The sequence below is a fragment of the Salvelinus namaycush genome, chromosome 31 (assembly GCF_016432855.1).
Source record: "Salvelinus namaycush isolate Seneca chromosome 31, SaNama_1.0, whole genome shotgun sequence".
Lineage (NCBI taxonomy): Eukaryota > Metazoa > Chordata > Actinopteri > Salmoniformes > Salmonidae > Salvelinus > Salvelinus namaycush.
The window spans coordinates 42,504,242-42,521,262 of record NC_052337.1 but is presented as its reverse complement, the minus strand read 5'-3'; the positions used below and the strand labels follow the sequence as shown (position 1 = coordinate 42,521,262).

Here is a 17,021-nt window from a genome sequence, read left to right as displayed (position 1 = left end):
TCGGTGTGGATGTGACTTGATTAGCTTAGTTGTGAACACTAGATGGCACTAGAGAACAATTTAGAGGGACAGAAAAAACAATCACCTTTTATTTATTTCTTTATTTATTTCTTTATGTTCTTTATTTTCTTTTAAAATAAAAAATATACCTCTTATTTCACATAAGAACTTAATGTAGAGTACCCTGATAAGTAACACATTGGGATGGGCAAACAATAAACACATACACGATACAAAACCAAATAGTAAAAAAAGAAGAGAATACATTAACATAAAACATTTATAAAAAGTAATAGCTGTAAGGTAAACCAACACATGACAAAACATTTAAAAAATAAAATTGAGTTAACTATTCACCGCTGGGTATTCAGTCATACTCATATTCCATTCACCAAAGATGAGATGAGTTTTGAGGTTTGTTTTTGTATTTTTAAAGATTCATCACATATATGTAAGTAATTCATTCCTAACATATGCAAAACACACTATTTAGTAAGAACAATAAAATAAAAGAAATAGCTTACATTCTAAGAAGACTGAGCAAGCCAACCAGCAACAAGCTCATTACACTATAGAAAGACTACTTCAGAAAAGCATAGAAAATGATCGGTAACCATTACGACCCATTGGTACAAAATAAGAACTGTAATACTGTGTGGGTAGACGCGTTGCAAATGAATCATCTGTCAATGTACGGTGCGAGAGGCAAGATCTTCAGTTCTTCAGCCATAGAGGGAGGCATCCTTTCTCTGAGTGCTTTGAACAGTTCTTTCTCCCATCTTTCGAGAGCCCGTCGACCATGAGCCTCTTCAGCTGGGATGGAATAATCACCCAGACCAGTGTCCCACTCATGACCGTCACTCACCGATGCTCTCTATGCAACAGGGATGACCTGCAACATAGCACACATAATACAATGTTTTGAACTACAAACAGTGCACCATGTATGAGCGCAAAATCCACACCAGGAACTGACTTGCCTAGTTAAATAAAGGTTCAAAATCCAAGTGTAAAGTTAGGTGAAAATAAAGTCAAGTTACACACCTGAGAGACCTGCGACTGTCCTTCTCCATGTGGTTCTCAGGACCTTCGCTCTCATAGGAGGCCAAATGCAGCTCTGCAGAAGACACAAAAAAAACATGACTATCCCTGAAGCCAATGCTATAAGATACAGTACAGATTATAGTAGGTTTTGCACTTTCATAGGAGAGTGGACTTTCATCCTCCGTTCATATGTTGTATCCTTTATTTAGACAGTACAGAATTAGAAAGGGAGGAGATACAGCAGGAACTGTGGACAATAAACCCTAGTCTCTGTGGGGAGTACACACGTGCAAACAGCCAGGGTCCACTAGACCACAGGCGGTGCACATTTTCTACTGTTCTAAATAGTTGACACGTTAAATGTAATGTATCTGTGGACAACACTCACCATCCTCGGTGAAGACTGGCGTTGTGACGAGGTACTGGAGAATCTTCCTGTCTCTCTCAAAGGGACAGGTCACCTGACGCCACACCAGGAACTCACTGACCTGCTTCGCCAAGTCCCACAGTTTCTATAGAGAAACAGGAAATGAACAATCATTGAAATGAAAAATAATCTGACAACAATGTTTTTCACCTGCTACTTAAACACCAAAGGCCAATTTCTTGGACCCAGATTGTTCTAGACTAAAAAGCTATTTCAATGGAGATTCACCACTGAACATGCTTCTTAGCCGAGGGAAACCAGTCCATACAGTAAAAGTCTTGTCATGATTAGCATTTTTTTTTTTTTACATGCATTTACTGTACATCACTCAGACTCACTTCAAAGTTGACATGACCGCTGGGTAGCCGGCTGGCACATCCTTCGTTGAGGAAGTAGATATCCTTGATGAGAAGACTGAAGAATGGAATGACTATCTTCTCCTGGTTGCTGTGGGCTGTGATAGATCTCTGGGTGGCTCCTCGCAGGGCAGTACGGTAGTTGCTGAAGTTACTGGACGGGTCCATTTGGTGCTCCAGTATGTCAAACTTGTCCGTGTTGACTTTGCTCCAGGTCTTCTTCAGCCGAGACACAGGACTCATGTTCATCCCGGCTGTGGAGAGAGGAGAGCAGGGTTAGGGATCAATTTCATTTCGACTCAGCGAAATGAACTGAAATTCCAATTCTATGCATTCCATTGTAGAATCGTAACTTACTGATGATGGCCATGAGTGAGTTGAAGTTGCCGATGTTGAAGCATTCTCTGGCCACGTCTATGAAGAACTCCAATGCCCGAGCTCTGTGCTTCTTTTTTACTGGCTGGAAGGAAGGAAGAAAAACACAAAACCATTGGAACTGTGTGAGAAGGAAAGGATAACAGAAACAAGGGAGAGAGGGAAATAAGGTCGACGGAGAGAGAACGACAGTAGACGGGGAGAGAGATAGAGACAGAGAGAGAAAGCGGGAGACAGAAAGTGAGAAAGAAGGAGAGCACTCACCATACAGATTTCAGTGGCCACCAGGTAGCTGAGTCTGTTGAACCAAGCTACATAGGCCTCCAGGTTAGTAGTCTTGCGTTTTCTAAAGAAACTCTGAGGAGAAAGACAGGTCAAGGTTACTTAAAAAAAAAAAATTGTCTAGTATGATATCCATGATGGATATGTTGTTGTTGGAGCATTTCAATTAGGTCTGTTTCTTGTCTTGTAAACTATATCTGGGCTAGAGTTGTTTCTCCCAGTCTGTTCATGACTAGTTGTTGTGATGTACTCTGTTGATAACTCTTAATGGACTTACACAATGAAGTCAGCCACAACCCATTCAGTAGCCTCACCATAATTACTGACAGATGGTCTCTTATGTAACCAGTGGAAGGTAGTGGACAATATTATGTGGAAGGTAGTGGACAATGTTATGTGGAAGGTAGTGGACAATGTTATGTGGAAGGTAGTGGGCAATGTTATGTGGAAGGTAGTGGGCAATGTTATGTAGCCTACCTTATGGTTGTCCAGCGGATCTTTCACACCAAACGCTTGGATGAACTCTTCTGGTCCGATAAAACTCAATCTGTCCTAGAATTGGAAACGGAAGAATTCTAATAAGCAAATATTTCTAAAGCAATACTGTATGTCTAACCGTACGGTACTTTAATTGATAGATCACGGGTACTTCTAAATCAACACTAAATTCTAATGATCAAACCGGCCATTCAGTTTGAACTTCTCTGAACACCACATATCATGAATACAGTATACAGTACGGTCTACAGTCTGTTCTCTCCTCACCAGTTCAATGTGCGTGAGCTGCTGTGCGAGAATAAAAGCATCGTCACTGATGCTCAGGACGTCACTCCTTTGTCCGTTCTGCTGTTTGGTCTTCAGAGCAGTGGGTCTCTCGGCTGCGGAGGCATTGAGTGTGGCGATAGCCTCCTCATACTGACCCAGGGCCGCCAACCTTCGGATTAACCGCTGAGTCATCTGCTGCATGGCCCTCCACGAGTACTGATGTAAAACAACATCGAGCGAGAGATCAATCTATGCATTGCATACAAGAGTCCAAAATGCTATATCCACACATTTTTCACTGTTTTTTTTTTCCATCAGAAATTATTGCTTATGGGCACCTTCATGTGTGTGTAAAATATGACTATTTATAGATTTTAGATGTGTATGATTTTTTTGTTGTTTGTTGTGCAAAATGCTATATATCCATTGTTTAGCTGGAACAGGATGTTCATGTCCTGTATATTTGACTGTGATCTGTGGTTGTCTCCCCTACCTATCTTAAGATGAATGCACTAACTGTAAGTCACTCTGGATAAGAGCATCTGCTAACGGAAATGTCTAATATAAATGTTTTACCCACAAATCTCATACTACTAATTTTAAATATTGATGTCACAAATGTATAATTTGTAATGTAGTTATTTGATACATTTGATGTAGTTACTTGTTACTTTCACGCCCTGGCCTTAGTATTCTTTGTTTTCTTTATGTTTTTTAGTTAGGTCAGGGTGTGACATGGGGAATGTATGTGTTTTGTAGTGTCTATGGGGTGTTGTATGTGTATGGGGTAGAGTAGAGTAGAGTTGTCTAGTTATGTCTATGGCTGCCTAGATTGGTTCTCAATCAGAGACAGCTGTCATTCATTGTCTCTGATTGGGAGCCATATTTAAGGCAGCCATAGGCAGTAGGCTTTTGTGGGTAGTTGTCTATGTTCTATGTTGCATGTGTGCACTTAGTTCAGGTTTAGCTTCACGATCGTTTGTTTTGTTCATTTTGTAAGTGTTTGGTTTTCCTTCATTAAAAGAAGATGTATTTTTCACGCGCTGCGCCTTGGTCCTCTCTCTCTCAGGAAGACGATCGTGACAGAACTACCCACCTACCATGGATCAAGCAGCGTGAGAGGAACCAACAACAGCGACAAAGAAACCAGGACTCGTGGACATGGGAGGATGTATTGGACGGCAAGGGTTGCTACACATGGGAGGAGATCCGAGCTGGAAGAGATCGCCTCCCATGGGAACAGCTGGAGGCGATTAGGAGAGCAGAGGCAACCGGAGAGAGGAACCGGAGTTATGAGGGTACTCGACTAGCAAGGAAGCCTGTGAGTAAACCCCAAAAATTTCTTGGGGGGGGGGCTTAAAGGGAGAGTGGCGAAGTCAGGTAGGAGACCTGCGCCTACTCCCTGTACTTACCGTGGAGAGCGAGAGTACGGGCAGACACCGTGTTACGCAGTAGAGTGCATGGTGTCTCCTGTACGAGTGCATAGCCCGGTTCGGTACATTCCAGCTCCACGTATCGGCCGGGCTAGATTGAGCGTTGAGCCGGATGTCATGAAGCCGGCCCAACGCATCTGGCCACCAGTGCGTCTCCTCGGGCCGGCTTACATGGCACCAGCCTTACGCATGGTGTCCCCGGTTCGCCTACATAGCCCGGTGCGGGTTATTCCACCTCCCCCCACTGGTCGGGCGACGGGGAGCATACAACCAGGTAAGGTTGGGCAGGCTCAGTGCTCAAGGGAGCCAGTACGCCTGCACGGTCCGGTATTTCCGGCGCCACCTTCCCGCTCCAGGCCAGTACCACCAGTGCCTACACCACGCACCAGGCTTCCAGTGCGTCTCCAGAGCCCTGTTCCTCCTCCACGCACTCTCCCTGTGGTGCGTGTCTCCAGCCCAGTGCCTCCAGTCCCGGCACCACGCATCAAGCCTCCTGTGCGTCTCCAGAGCCCTGTAAGCACTGTTCCTTCTCCCCGTACTCGCCCTGATGTGCGTGCCCTCAGCCCGGTACCACCAGTGCCGGTACCACGCACCAGGCCTATAGTACGCCTTGAGAGTCCAGTGTGCCCTGTTGTTGTTCCCCGCACTAGCCTGATGGTGCGTGTCCTTAGCCCGGTACCTCCAGTTCCGGTACCACGCACCAGGCCTACAGTGCGTCTCAGCCGGCCAGAGTCTGCCGTCTGCCCAGCGGCGCCTGAACTGCCCGTCTGCCCAACGGCGCCTGAACTGCCCGTCTGCCCAACGGCGCCTGAACTGTCCGTCTGCCAAGCGCCGCATGAACTGCCCGTCTGTACTGAGCCTTCAAAGCCGCCCGTCTGCCATGAGCCTGCAAAGCCGCCCGTCTGCCATGAGCCTTCAGAGCCGTCCGCCAGACAGGAGCCGCTAGAGCCTTTCGCCAGACAGGAGCCGCTAGAGCCTTTCGCCAGACAGGAGCCGCTAGAGCCTTTCGCCAGACAGGAGCCGCTAGAGCCTTCCGCCAGACAGGAGCAGCCAGAGCCTTCCGCCAGACAGGAGCAGCCAGAGCCTTCCGCCAGACAGGATCAGCCAGAGCCTTCCGCCAGACAGGATCAGCCAGAGCCTTCCGCCAGACAGGATCAGCCAGAGCCTTCCGCCAGACAGGATCAGCCAGAGCCTTCCGCCAGACAGGATCAGCCAGAGCCTTCCGCCAGACAGGATCAGCCAGAGCCTTCCGCCAGACAGGATCAGCCAGAGCCTTCCGCCAGCCATGACCAGCCAGAGCCGTCAGCGAGCCATGATCAGCCAGAGCCGTCAGCGAGCCATGACCAGCCAGAGCCGTCAGCCAGCCATGACCAGCCAGAGCCGTCATCCAGCCATGACCAGCCAGAGCCGTCATCCAGCCATGACCAGCCAGAGCCGTCATCCAGCCATGACCAGCCAGAGCCGTCATCCAGCCATGACCAGCCAGAGCCGTCATCCAGCCATGACCAGCCAGAGCCGTCATCCAGCCATGACCAGCCAGAGCCGTCATCCAGCCATGACCAGCCAGAGCCGTCAGCCAGCCATGACCAGCCAGAGCCGTCAGCCAGCCAGGATCCACCAGAGCCAGCCAGCCAGGATCCGCCAGCCAGCCAGGATCCGCCAGCCAGCCAGCCAGGATCCGCCAGAGCCAGCCAGCCAGGATCCGCCAGAGCCAGCCAGCCAGGATCCGCCAGAGCCAGCCAGCCAGGATCCGCCATCCATCCCGGTGCTGCTCCTTAGTCTGGTGATGCCCCTTAGTCTGGTGATGCCCCTTAGTCTGGTGATGCCCCTTAGTCTGGTGATGCCCCTTATCCCGGTGCTGCCCCTTATCCCGGTGATGCCCCTTATCCCGGTGATGCCCCTTATCCCGGTGATGCCCCTTAATTTAGGTGGGTTTATTTGGAGGGTGGTCATTGAGAGGGGGATACGAAAGCGGGTATTGACAATGGTGGAGTGGGGGCCACGTCCCGCACCCGAGCCGCCGCCATGATGGGGCCCACCCCGGACCCTCCCCTTTCTATTTCAGGTTGTGCGGTCGGAGTCCGCACCTTTGGGGGGGGGGGGGGGTACTGTCACGCCCTGGCCTTAGTATTCTTTGTTTTCTTTATGTTTTTTAGTTAGGTCAGGGTGTGACATGGGGAATGTATGTGTTTTGTAGTGTCTATGGGGTGTTGTATGTGTATGGGGTAGAGTTGTCTAGTTATGTCTATGGCTGCCTAGATTGGTTCTCAATCAGAGACAGCTGTCATTCATTGTCTCTGATTGGGAGCCATATTTAAGGCAGCCATAGGCAGTAGGCTTTTGTGGGTAGTTGTCTATGTCTATGTTCTATGTTGCATGTGTGCACTTAGTTCAGGTTTAGCTTCACGATCGTTTGTTTTGTTCATTTTGTAAGTGTTTGGTTTTCCTTCATTAAAAGAAGATGTATTTTTCACGCGCTGCGCCTTGGTCCTCTCTCTCTCAGGAAGACGATCGTGACAGTTACATATTTCTCTGCGAGTGAAGGGGATATATAATATAGCATTTAGCAAAAAACATGATTATTTGTCTATCTGAAATGAAACCATCAAGTAATAGATTTTAAACAAATACATGTCTGTCATTGAACCCATGCCATGATTAGATAGTGAAAAAAACACATCAATCACTTTCATAATTTCTTTAAACAATAAAAGCTCATTTACCCACCTTTCTGAAAATGGATATATAGCGTTTTGGAAACAATCTTTTTAAGTACTGATATTAGACAACATCAAGAGAGAGAGAAATCCATATCAAGGTATATTTGTATCTGTGCTGATATAATGACGAGGGCGCTGAGTTCATTATCGAAGTCTGCAACTTGTGAACTTGTATGTATTCTCACCTCCTATGCCATCTATGCTGATATAAAACATATGACCCATCTAACACACAACACATATTATGACGTAACACAAATGAACATATAACACACCTAATGATAAGACTAACAGCACAAGGCAACATGAACTCAGCGCCCTTGATCAAGCTCAATATGTGCTAAATAAGGTGTCTGATGTCCAACGCAACCATAACTGGTCCAATGAAATGTCTGCTGCCATGTCTATTGTCATCTCTCATGAGTCAGTTAGTCAGAGGTTATATAAGGGTACTGACCTCATCTCCTCTGGCCAGATGATGGCTCATCTCTTTCAGGCAGCGCATCATCCTCTCATCTCTGAAGTCATAGGGAAATGTCTCCGTCCACTCTGTCAGCAGCTGCACGATCTTTGGAGCGACGTCTCGTATTCTGAACTAAGGACAGCAAGGAGAAAGACATGCCAGTGTTAGACAGACTGTAAAGAGGTGGTGTCCACTCCTGGTTGTTTAGAACTAGTGTGTGTGTGTGTGTGTGTGTGTGTGTGTGTGTGTGTGTGTGTGTGTGTGTGTGTGTGTGTGTGTGTGTGTGTGTGTGTGTTAGCTACCTTATCAAGCAGCAGGTCTCCAGATCTATGCTGCTCCACACACAGGTGACACACCCGAGACATGAGCTCATACGGGTTGAGGAAGAGACGGGAACTCAGCAGGAAGGTGAAGACATACGACCTCTGATGGAGAACAAGAAAAAAGAGAGTTAACATCTACTCATGTTGTCGTCAACCCGACACCAACCCAGCACAATATGGCACATTTCCCGCTGTTCAATGGGCATTTCAGTTAATGATATATACATTCTGTGTGAGTCTACCCATTTGTTCTTGAAGAATATAACGTATGGACTTAGTACACAACCCGAAATATAACTGTAGCCTATTCGGCATAACAGGTTGTATTACTCCCTTGTTTATGTTTTCGTTGTTGTCATTAGAGTCGCCCTGAGAGAGCATTTTGGACCAGAGATAACAACAGACATCAGAGTAGTAGTCCACTGTACAGTGTACACATTTGTTCTTGAAGGATATAACAGTTAAGCCTTATGAGCTTAATTGTCTTCCCCTTTCATAACCCCAAAAATGTTTGTATGATTCCATTGTTTATGTTTTATGTTTTTGTTGGACTAGAGATAAGACTCACGTCAGGGTAGTAGTCTACTGTGGGAACTAAGTGTTGTATTAGGGCCTCCAGGGAGCCTGAAACAAGACTGTTGTCATGGTAGCACATGTCCCCGTAGCTCGCTTCCATGGGCTGGTGGTATTTGTGGAGATTGTTGTTGTTGTTGTAAGGGCTGGGGCTGAACTTGCCAGCGCATGGTGTCGTGGGAGGCATATTGACCTGTTAAAGAGATTTAAAATATGAAAAAACATTGTCAAATCTTTGTTCTTCTCTTAAACTCATAACTAAACACTTTATTTTTCATGGTTTCAACTGAATGTTATTTCCCCAAGAAAGAGAGAGTGTGTGTGTGTGTGTGTGTGTGTGTGTGTGTGTGTGTGTGTGTGTGTGTGTGTGTGTGTGTGTGTGTGTGTGTGTGTGTGTGTGTGTGTCTGTGTGTGTGTGTGTGTCTGTGTGTGTGTGCGTGCGTGCGCGCACGTGCACACTTGTGTTCATGTGTGTGTGACAGGGAGAAAATATGTTTTTAAAAAATTGAATAATTTATGTAATAACTACTGGCAGTGTGTGATAAGTTACCCTAATGGTATTTACCCACTACTGCTGAAGTCTACACCATGCTGGTATAAGCCTGACTATGCCACTGTCTCATGTCCTTACTACTGCCGATTCTACTACATTCTGGTATAAGCCTGTTTATGCCACTGTCTCATTTACCCGCCATCCTGGCACATCCCTTTTCTCTCCCTGCTGGCTTCCTTAACACTGTTAAGAGATTAAACTTTATTCTTTAGTCTGGACAGACAGAGAGGCAGCATTAATGATGGTGAGCTGCGACAACAGGAGCTGATGATCTACCCCGCGATAGACGTTTTCAAGCAATCACCAACCAGCATTACTACAACATGTACCCCCCCCACCAAGTAAAGGTCAGGCCTACTAAAGCCGACTACATTTGAATGAAAGTGACATTCTCTGACTGGCCAAGAGGCCGACACTACACTACAGCCTGGCTGGGGATGAACGGGATCCTAAGGGTTACGTGGAAACAGATAAGAACCTCATCTATCTGATAGAGAAGCAAATACACTAGAGTTACGAAAAGAAACAGCTACCCTATGCTGTATCCATCTGGGATATATAAGGGTGGATACTGTTCATAAGACGGAAGGACTAAGAAACCTCATGTCCCCACTCTGTTTTGTCTGTTCCATAGCCTAGAAATCTCCTTCCCACACATATCCCACCCTGTTGTGTCTGTTCCCCAGTCTACTGTAACCATCTAACGGTAGCCCAGACAGGGTAAACACAACCCAACCCACACCCCTGGTACAGTTTATTACCCTTGACTCATGCACTCGTATTATGAGAATAGCGCCAGCCTTTCATAGAACTCTGCTGGGCTGAACCCCACCCAGTCATAACACTAGTGAGCAATGAAGGCTAATGCGTGCCAGACAAGTAGTTATATAGGCCATGCTGCAGACTAGAGCAAAAACAATAACACCGTCTATTTACAGTTTCACATCACATTCAATTATATCAGATATGAGTGTCTGGGATTGCTAAAGGTGATTATGGAAATATGTTGTTGTTTGTAAACGTCAAGATCTGTCATCGTTACGTTGTTTTTGCCATCACTCAAACCGCAACCCTCAAAGCACTGTCATTTATAGGCCAAATGCATTACATAACACTTTTGTTTTGAAAGTTTCACATTCCCAGCATGTTCCCTTGTTACAAATAATCAGGCTCACAGTGAACATACAGATCTTAATTTGAGCCATTTTGCTACAGTAGGGAAATAATCCGGCAGCAACAGGAAATGTGAATTATTATGTGGATTATCATTTATGAAAATTAATACAATTTTCGTTAGGGCATTTTAAAGTGGAAATTACAAACTTTAGAAGCCTTTATAAACCACGAATACACTACAAATTCACAGAAACAAAAGAGTGATCAAATTAAGATCCTACATCTGTATTGTGATCAACTTACCCCAACTGGAGAAAAAAAATCGAATTGTAACAGTATAGAATGATGTACACTATTTGTATCTAATACAACGATTCCACGTTTTTGGAAAATAAAAGCAGATGAAAGAAAATAATCCTTCAAAAATTATCCTTGGAAATAAGTGCAAAATGCACACAAATAATAACGATCAGTGTTTTCAGAGCATGAAATTCCTATTCGTCAAGTCCATCCATTGTGTCTGCACGATCCTTTGAATGAGAAGTCATTGGAAACCGCGACCACGACCAGCCGTATTCAAATGACTTGCAGAAAGCCGCGAAACACAGCCTATAAGAGGCTTAGAGGCGGATACTTCTTCATGGAAGTAAGCCAATCACAGGGAAGGACCTGAAAAATCCAAATGTTAGAGCAATCTCATTGGTCAGTTTTCCATCCATCGATTGTCTTTGAATGACATTGGATGATACTGTTCCATGATAATATTTTTTGAAGAGGAAAAAGGCAAATCTGATTTCCTGGAGGGAGTGTGGAAAGGCATATGACCAGGATGCTTGCACTCCATCGGCAGTGGTACAACATACTGTGTGAAACGTATGTCTAAATTAGAAGAAAACATTGCAAACTTTGCAACTTTTATATTTCAAAATACTTTAAAGTAAGAATTTTTAAAAAACTGTACAGTCATATGCAATTAAAACACATTTTGGGACCAAGCAACAATCTCACAATTTCAACAAGTGTAACTGATTATTAGTAACAATTTATAATAAAAATATAAACTCTATATAAACTATTAATTAACTACTTTTAGATCCTATTCATTTGACTAAAGTATCAGTAATACAAAAAAAAAGTAGAGCAATTGGACATAAATCAATTAAAATGCCAAATGAGCAATATATACCATGACCATTGAAAGTTCATGAATGGAACTTCAGAAACTAACATGCATTCATGTTTCCTGATAGCTACAGGTGTTTTAGTACCAGTGATGCACTTCCGTGAACAGTGGGTGTTCTCTTATGTAACAGTCATATTACATAAACAGTATTTGATGATATACAGAGAATAGAGAGTGGGCCCCCAGGTTGTGGGTGGTGTTCATTTACAGCAGTACATACCCCTCTCAATCATAGTCTTACTCACATCATTGTTCATGCAGGAATATCCAACGCCTGCGACGCCTATAGGCTACATTCTCTCATTATACTGCACCTACACCCACGCCAGCCACCTGACAGCGCTGCTCGCTGGGGATGGCTTCCAGCTAGGCTTGAGCTTGGCGAGGGCCCTGGTGGAGTCTTTTAGATTGGATTCCTCCCACGGTGCTAGGGCACAGGGGCCCACTGCTTCCCTCACAGAGTGGCAGCGTAAGCAGACTGACACACAAACACACACACACACGCATGTACACAGGCACAAACATGCCCAACACACACACACACACACACACACACACACACACACACACACACACACACACACACACACACACACACACACACACACACACACACACACACACACACACACACACACACACACACTGACAGCATAAGCTAGCGGACTGACTCCTGCCTGCCATAAACACTTAGCTTGAACTCCCACCCACACACCCCTCTCTAACCACTCAGCTGAAACCCAGGCAGGACTAATGGCGCTCCAGAATGGACCTTTATTCTATTCCTGATGACGCTTGATGTTGAGTTATGTGATAACGAAGAGGAAGAGAGAGGGAGATGTTGTTTACTGTGTTGAGTTAGTTTAAAATAAAACCAGAGTGGTTGTTTACTTTGTTTAGCACACAAGACGGTGATGTTTTGTTGCTTTATTAGTCTAATCTACTTAGATTTTACACTCACATCAGTAGTACCATCTAATGCATCCCTATTTACCTCTGTAAGCCTAACGTCATGGTACGGTGGTACCAATATAACACCAACTCTCATCGCATTGTTAATTTTTACGACATTGTGTTATTAACCTTATGGCCTAATAACATGTGTACAACAACAAGGGAAAACAACAAGGGAAAAAATCATGAGCTCACCAAACATATGGGTAGGGTGGAGTTTGTGTGTTATTGTCTAAGTGAGATTACAGACAGACCGCTGTGTGAGATCAGAGGAGAGACTGGCTGAGGGAGAGGAGGGTAAGAGGGGAGAGAGGGTGGAGACAGGGCAACATGGGGGAGGGGTGACTATCTGACTCACAGACCTTCCAGTAAGTCCTAGAGTCTCCCATTATGAGTCAGCAGCTGCTATGATGGCTCCCCTTTGACCCGACTGGGTCCAACATCGGGACTTTCTCTGTTAGACAACTTAGACTTAACGACCCCGCAAAGTATTCTGTCTGCAGCCACTGTCGGAGGGTAGGCCTAATGGGTGTCAGTTGACACTTTCACTCTGCCTGCAACACTATGGATTACAGTCCCATGCACACACACGCACGCACACAGCACTATGGAAGATCACAGTCACAGAGCTCTTTGTGTCTCAGAGTGATGCCGGACAGTTACTAGCTGGATCGTAGCCAGGACTTAGACCCTCTTTTGGTGGAGTCTGGAATTGTTTATATGCCCCCCCCCCACCGCGCCCCCTCCCCCACCCTCTGTTTTCCTCCTCGGTCTGTTTTCAATGAGGACTTCTGGTAAAAATGGAAAAGTGCCAGTGGAGGTCCCCGTTTACTGATCAGGAAATGGGGGAAATCATGCACCCCCCACTTCCATGTTCCATGTCCGTTGGAGAATATTATGATACATAAACAAGAGGATAGCTGTGTTTCATAGGAAATGTGTGTGAGCCTAACTCGTAAGCCATGTCTCTGTTTGGAGATGGCCCAATGGGAACATCTGTGCATGATGAGCTATGCAATTCAAAGGCCATTTGAAGGCGATTTACTGTACTGTGATTTACTACAATTTCACTGAAAACGACGCATATGTTGCAGATGTGTTTCTGCTAGTTTTAGTGATCTTGGCACCCAGAACCAAAGCTTGCATGCACGTTGTGCAGCTCCTTAAGAGACCACAGTTTAAGTGGAAAATGCCTTGTATTTTATATCCATCCCCAACAAACTATCATTGTGTTCTTTTATTAAACCAGGGCCAGTCTGTAGGCGTTGTACAATGGGGTTTTGTTGAAGTATGTTTACTCCAGTGGCAAGGCGTGTTTGTACACCGTGCTATTGTTTCACAACATGTGCTGTTTTCTTTTCTCTGTGTGCCGGGTAGAAAGTAATTGGGCTGAAAGTGTTTTTCAGGCAGGGCCAGGGCCTTGCTGCAGGTGCATGGTTAGACCCGGAGGAGGGGGAGGCATTTGAATGGGACACAAACAGGAAACGGTGTGTTCTCTACAGGCCTGTTGTGGGACACTCTGGACTCACTGCCTGTGTCTGAAATTGGACCTTATAGCGTACCATTTCAGATATACCCATGACCTTCACTATAGTTATTCCTCAGTCTGAGAACTCACCAGTGTCATGTTGATTTCTCAGTATAATCTCTTCCAAACACTTATGATAAAGTTCAGTGAGTCAGTGCGCCAAGTTAACCATTCTGTTTACTGAAGTGTGTGTGTGTGTGTGCGCACGTGTGTGATGATTTTGATTAATTCTATTATTATAGTGTCATTCATCTTCAAGGATGCACAGCCCACATGGGCTTATTATAAGGGCACAAGGCGAGACCCAAATGCAGACACAGGAGGCAGATGATTGAGCTACGATATTTCTTATACCAAAAGGGGTAGGCAAAAGGCAGGTCGGGGACGGTCGAGAGTTCATAAACCAGGTCAGAGTCCAAACAGTACCAGGGGATAGGCAGGCTCGAGGTCAGAACAGGCAGAGTGGTCAGGCAGGCGGGTTCGGCGTCAGGACAGGCAAGGGTCAAAACCAGGAGGGCTAGGAAAAAACAGACTGGTAAAAATAGGAGCTGGGAGAAACGCTGGTTGACTTGGCAAAACAAGACGAACTGGCACAGAGAGACAGGAAACACAGGGATAAATACGCCAGGGACTAATGGGGATAACAGGAGACACCTGGAGGTGGGTGGAGACAATCACAGGTGAAACAGATCAGGGCGTGACACTTATAATAATATTGTTCTATTATATGTATTTTCTGTAGCAAAACAAACCAGTGGATGTATGCACATATTCACTTCCATAAATACAATCATACAAAACTAAAAAAACATTGAAAAACAGAACAAGAACCTGCAATTTCAGCTATATAGCTTATCTTGTCAAACTTCCAAGTTTTAGAAAAAAAGGAACACTTATTTTCTGAAAAGCCATTCAAGTTTCTCTTTCTCGCTTATCCAGAATAATTCTGGTGTCTGCTGTTGCGTTTTATCAAAGAAAGCTACTCATCATGTAAAGAACAGTCAAATAAAAATAGCAATTTATTCTCGACCTCCCCCAAATCAAAGACTGGACATAGCCGCTCCTCTTCATCTATGGCATTCAACCTCCTCAGAGACAGTATCCGGTTATCAACTGGGCACACAAGGACTTCTGGTTTCTGGTTAGGTGAGAGGTGACATATAGTTGAAGTTGGAAGTTTACATACACCTTAGCCAAATACATTTAAACTCAATTTTTCACAATTCCTGACATTTAATCCTAGTAAAAATTCTCTGTTTTAGGTCAGTTAGGATCACCACTTTATTTAAAAAATGTGAAATGTCAGTATAAAAGTAGAGAGAATGATTTAGTAAAGCTTTTATTTCTTTCATCACATTCCCAGTGGGTCAGAAGTTTACATACACTCAATTAGTATTTGGTAGCATTACCTTTATATTGTTTAACTTGGGTCAAACGTTTTGGGTAGCCTTCCACAAGCTTCCCACAATAAGTTGGGTGAATTTTGGCCCATTCCTCCTGACAGAGCTGGTGTAACTGAGTCAGGTTTATAGGTCTCCTTGCTCGCACACACTTTTTCAGTTCTGCCCACAAACTTTGTATGGGATTGAGGTCAGGGTTTTGTGATGGCCACTCCAATACTTTGACTGTTGTCCTTAAGCCATTTTGGTATGCTTGGGGTCATTGTTCATTTGGAAGACCCATTTGCGACCAAGCTTTAACTTCCCGACTGATATTGCTTCAATATATCCACATAATTTTCCTTCCTCATGATGCCATCTATTTTGAGAAGTGCACCAGTCCCTCCTGCAGCAAAGTACCCCCACAACATGATGCTGCCATCCCCGTGCTTCACGGTTGGGATGGTGTTCTTCAGCTTGCAAACAACCCCCTTTTTCCTCCAAACATAACGATGGTCATTTCTCCAAAAAGTATGGTCTTTGTCCCCATGTGCAGTTGCAAACCGTAGTCTGGGTTTTTTATGGCGGTTTTGGAGCAGTGGCTTCTTCCTTGCTGAGCAGCCTTTCAGGTTATGTCGATATAGGACTCGTTTTACTGTGGATATAGATACTTTTGTACCTGTTTCCTCCAGCATCTTCACAAGGTCCTTTGCTGTTGTTCTGGGATTTATTGCACTTTTCGCACCAAAGTGCTTCCCGAGCGGTATGATGGCTGCGTGGTCCCATGGTGTTTATACTTACGTACTATTGTTTGTACAGATGAACTTGGTACCTTCAGGCATTTGGAAATTGCTCCCAAGGATGAACCAGACTTGTGGAGGTCTACATTTTTTTTCTGAGGTCTTGGCTGATTTCTTTAGATTTTCCCATGATGTCAAGCAAAGAGGCACTGCGTTTGAAGGTAGGCCTTGAAATACATCCATAGGTACACCTCCAATTGACTCAAATTATGGCAATTAGCCTATCAGAAGCTTCTAAAGCCATGACATAATTTTCTGGAATTTTCCAAGCTGTTTAAAGGCACAGTCAACTTAGTGTATGCAAACTTCTGACCCACTGGAATTGTGATACAGTGAATTATAAGTGAAATAATCTGTCTGTAAACAATTGTTTGAAAAATGACTTGTGTCATGTACAAAGTAGATGTCCTAACAGACTTGCCAAAACTATAGTTTGTTATGTTAACAAGAAATTTGTGGAGTGGTTGAAAAACGATTTTTAATGACTCCAACCTAAGTGTATGTAAACTTCCGACTTCAACTGTATATGGTTCTGGATCATAACTGTTTTTTGATCAGGTTATATATATGTGTGTGTGTGTGTGTGTGTGTGTGTGTGTGTGTGTGTGTGTGTGTGTGTGTGTGTGTGTGTGTGTGTGTGTGTGTGTGTGTGTGTGTGTGTGTGTGTGTGTGTGTGTGTGTCATGTATTAGTCTGATGACTTGTCCTGATTTGGACATAAATGGGGTGGGAACAGAGCGTACAGCTG

The 17,021-nt window shown here is 44.7% G+C and overlaps 1 protein-coding gene across 1 annotated transcript; it reads right to left on the bottom strand.

Moving 5' to 3' along the window:
• Positions 1-81: 81 nt before the first annotated feature.
• On the bottom strand, positions 82-11,003 carry LOC120025874 (ras-GEF domain-containing family member 1B-B-like). The gene is made up of 12 exons (XM_038970584.1): positions 10,734-11,003; positions 8,757-8,954; positions 8,168-8,290; positions 7,860-7,997; positions 3,250-3,465; positions 2,962-3,036; positions 2,467-2,559; positions 2,185-2,287; positions 1,810-2,081; positions 1,433-1,556; positions 1,045-1,117; positions 82-892 (listed from the first exon to the last, which is right to left on the bottom strand). The coding sequence occupies exons 2-12, from the start codon at positions 8,946-8,948 to the stop codon at positions 862-864; spliced, it is 1,440 nt and encodes a 479-aa protein (XP_038826512.1). The 5' UTR covers positions 8,949-8,954; positions 10,734-11,003; the 3' UTR covers positions 82-861.
• Between the last annotated feature and the right edge of the window lie 6,018 nt (positions 11,004-17,021).

Bases quoted from the DNA above. Each gene is read 5' to 3' on its own strand.
- LOC120025874 (XM_038970584.1), bottom strand. From the start codon at position 8,948: ATGCCTCCCACGACACCATGCGCTGGCAAGTTCAGCCCCAGCCCTTAC. The intron at 3,466-7,859 runs GTCAGTACCCTT...GTTTTACATCAG, and splicing joins ATCTGGCCAGAGGAGATGAG to TACTCGTGGAGGGCCATGCA. The intron at 1,118-1,432 runs GTGAGTGTTGTC...TGTCTTCTGCAG, and splicing joins GCCAGTCTTCACCGAGGATG to AGCTGCATTTGGCCTCCTAT.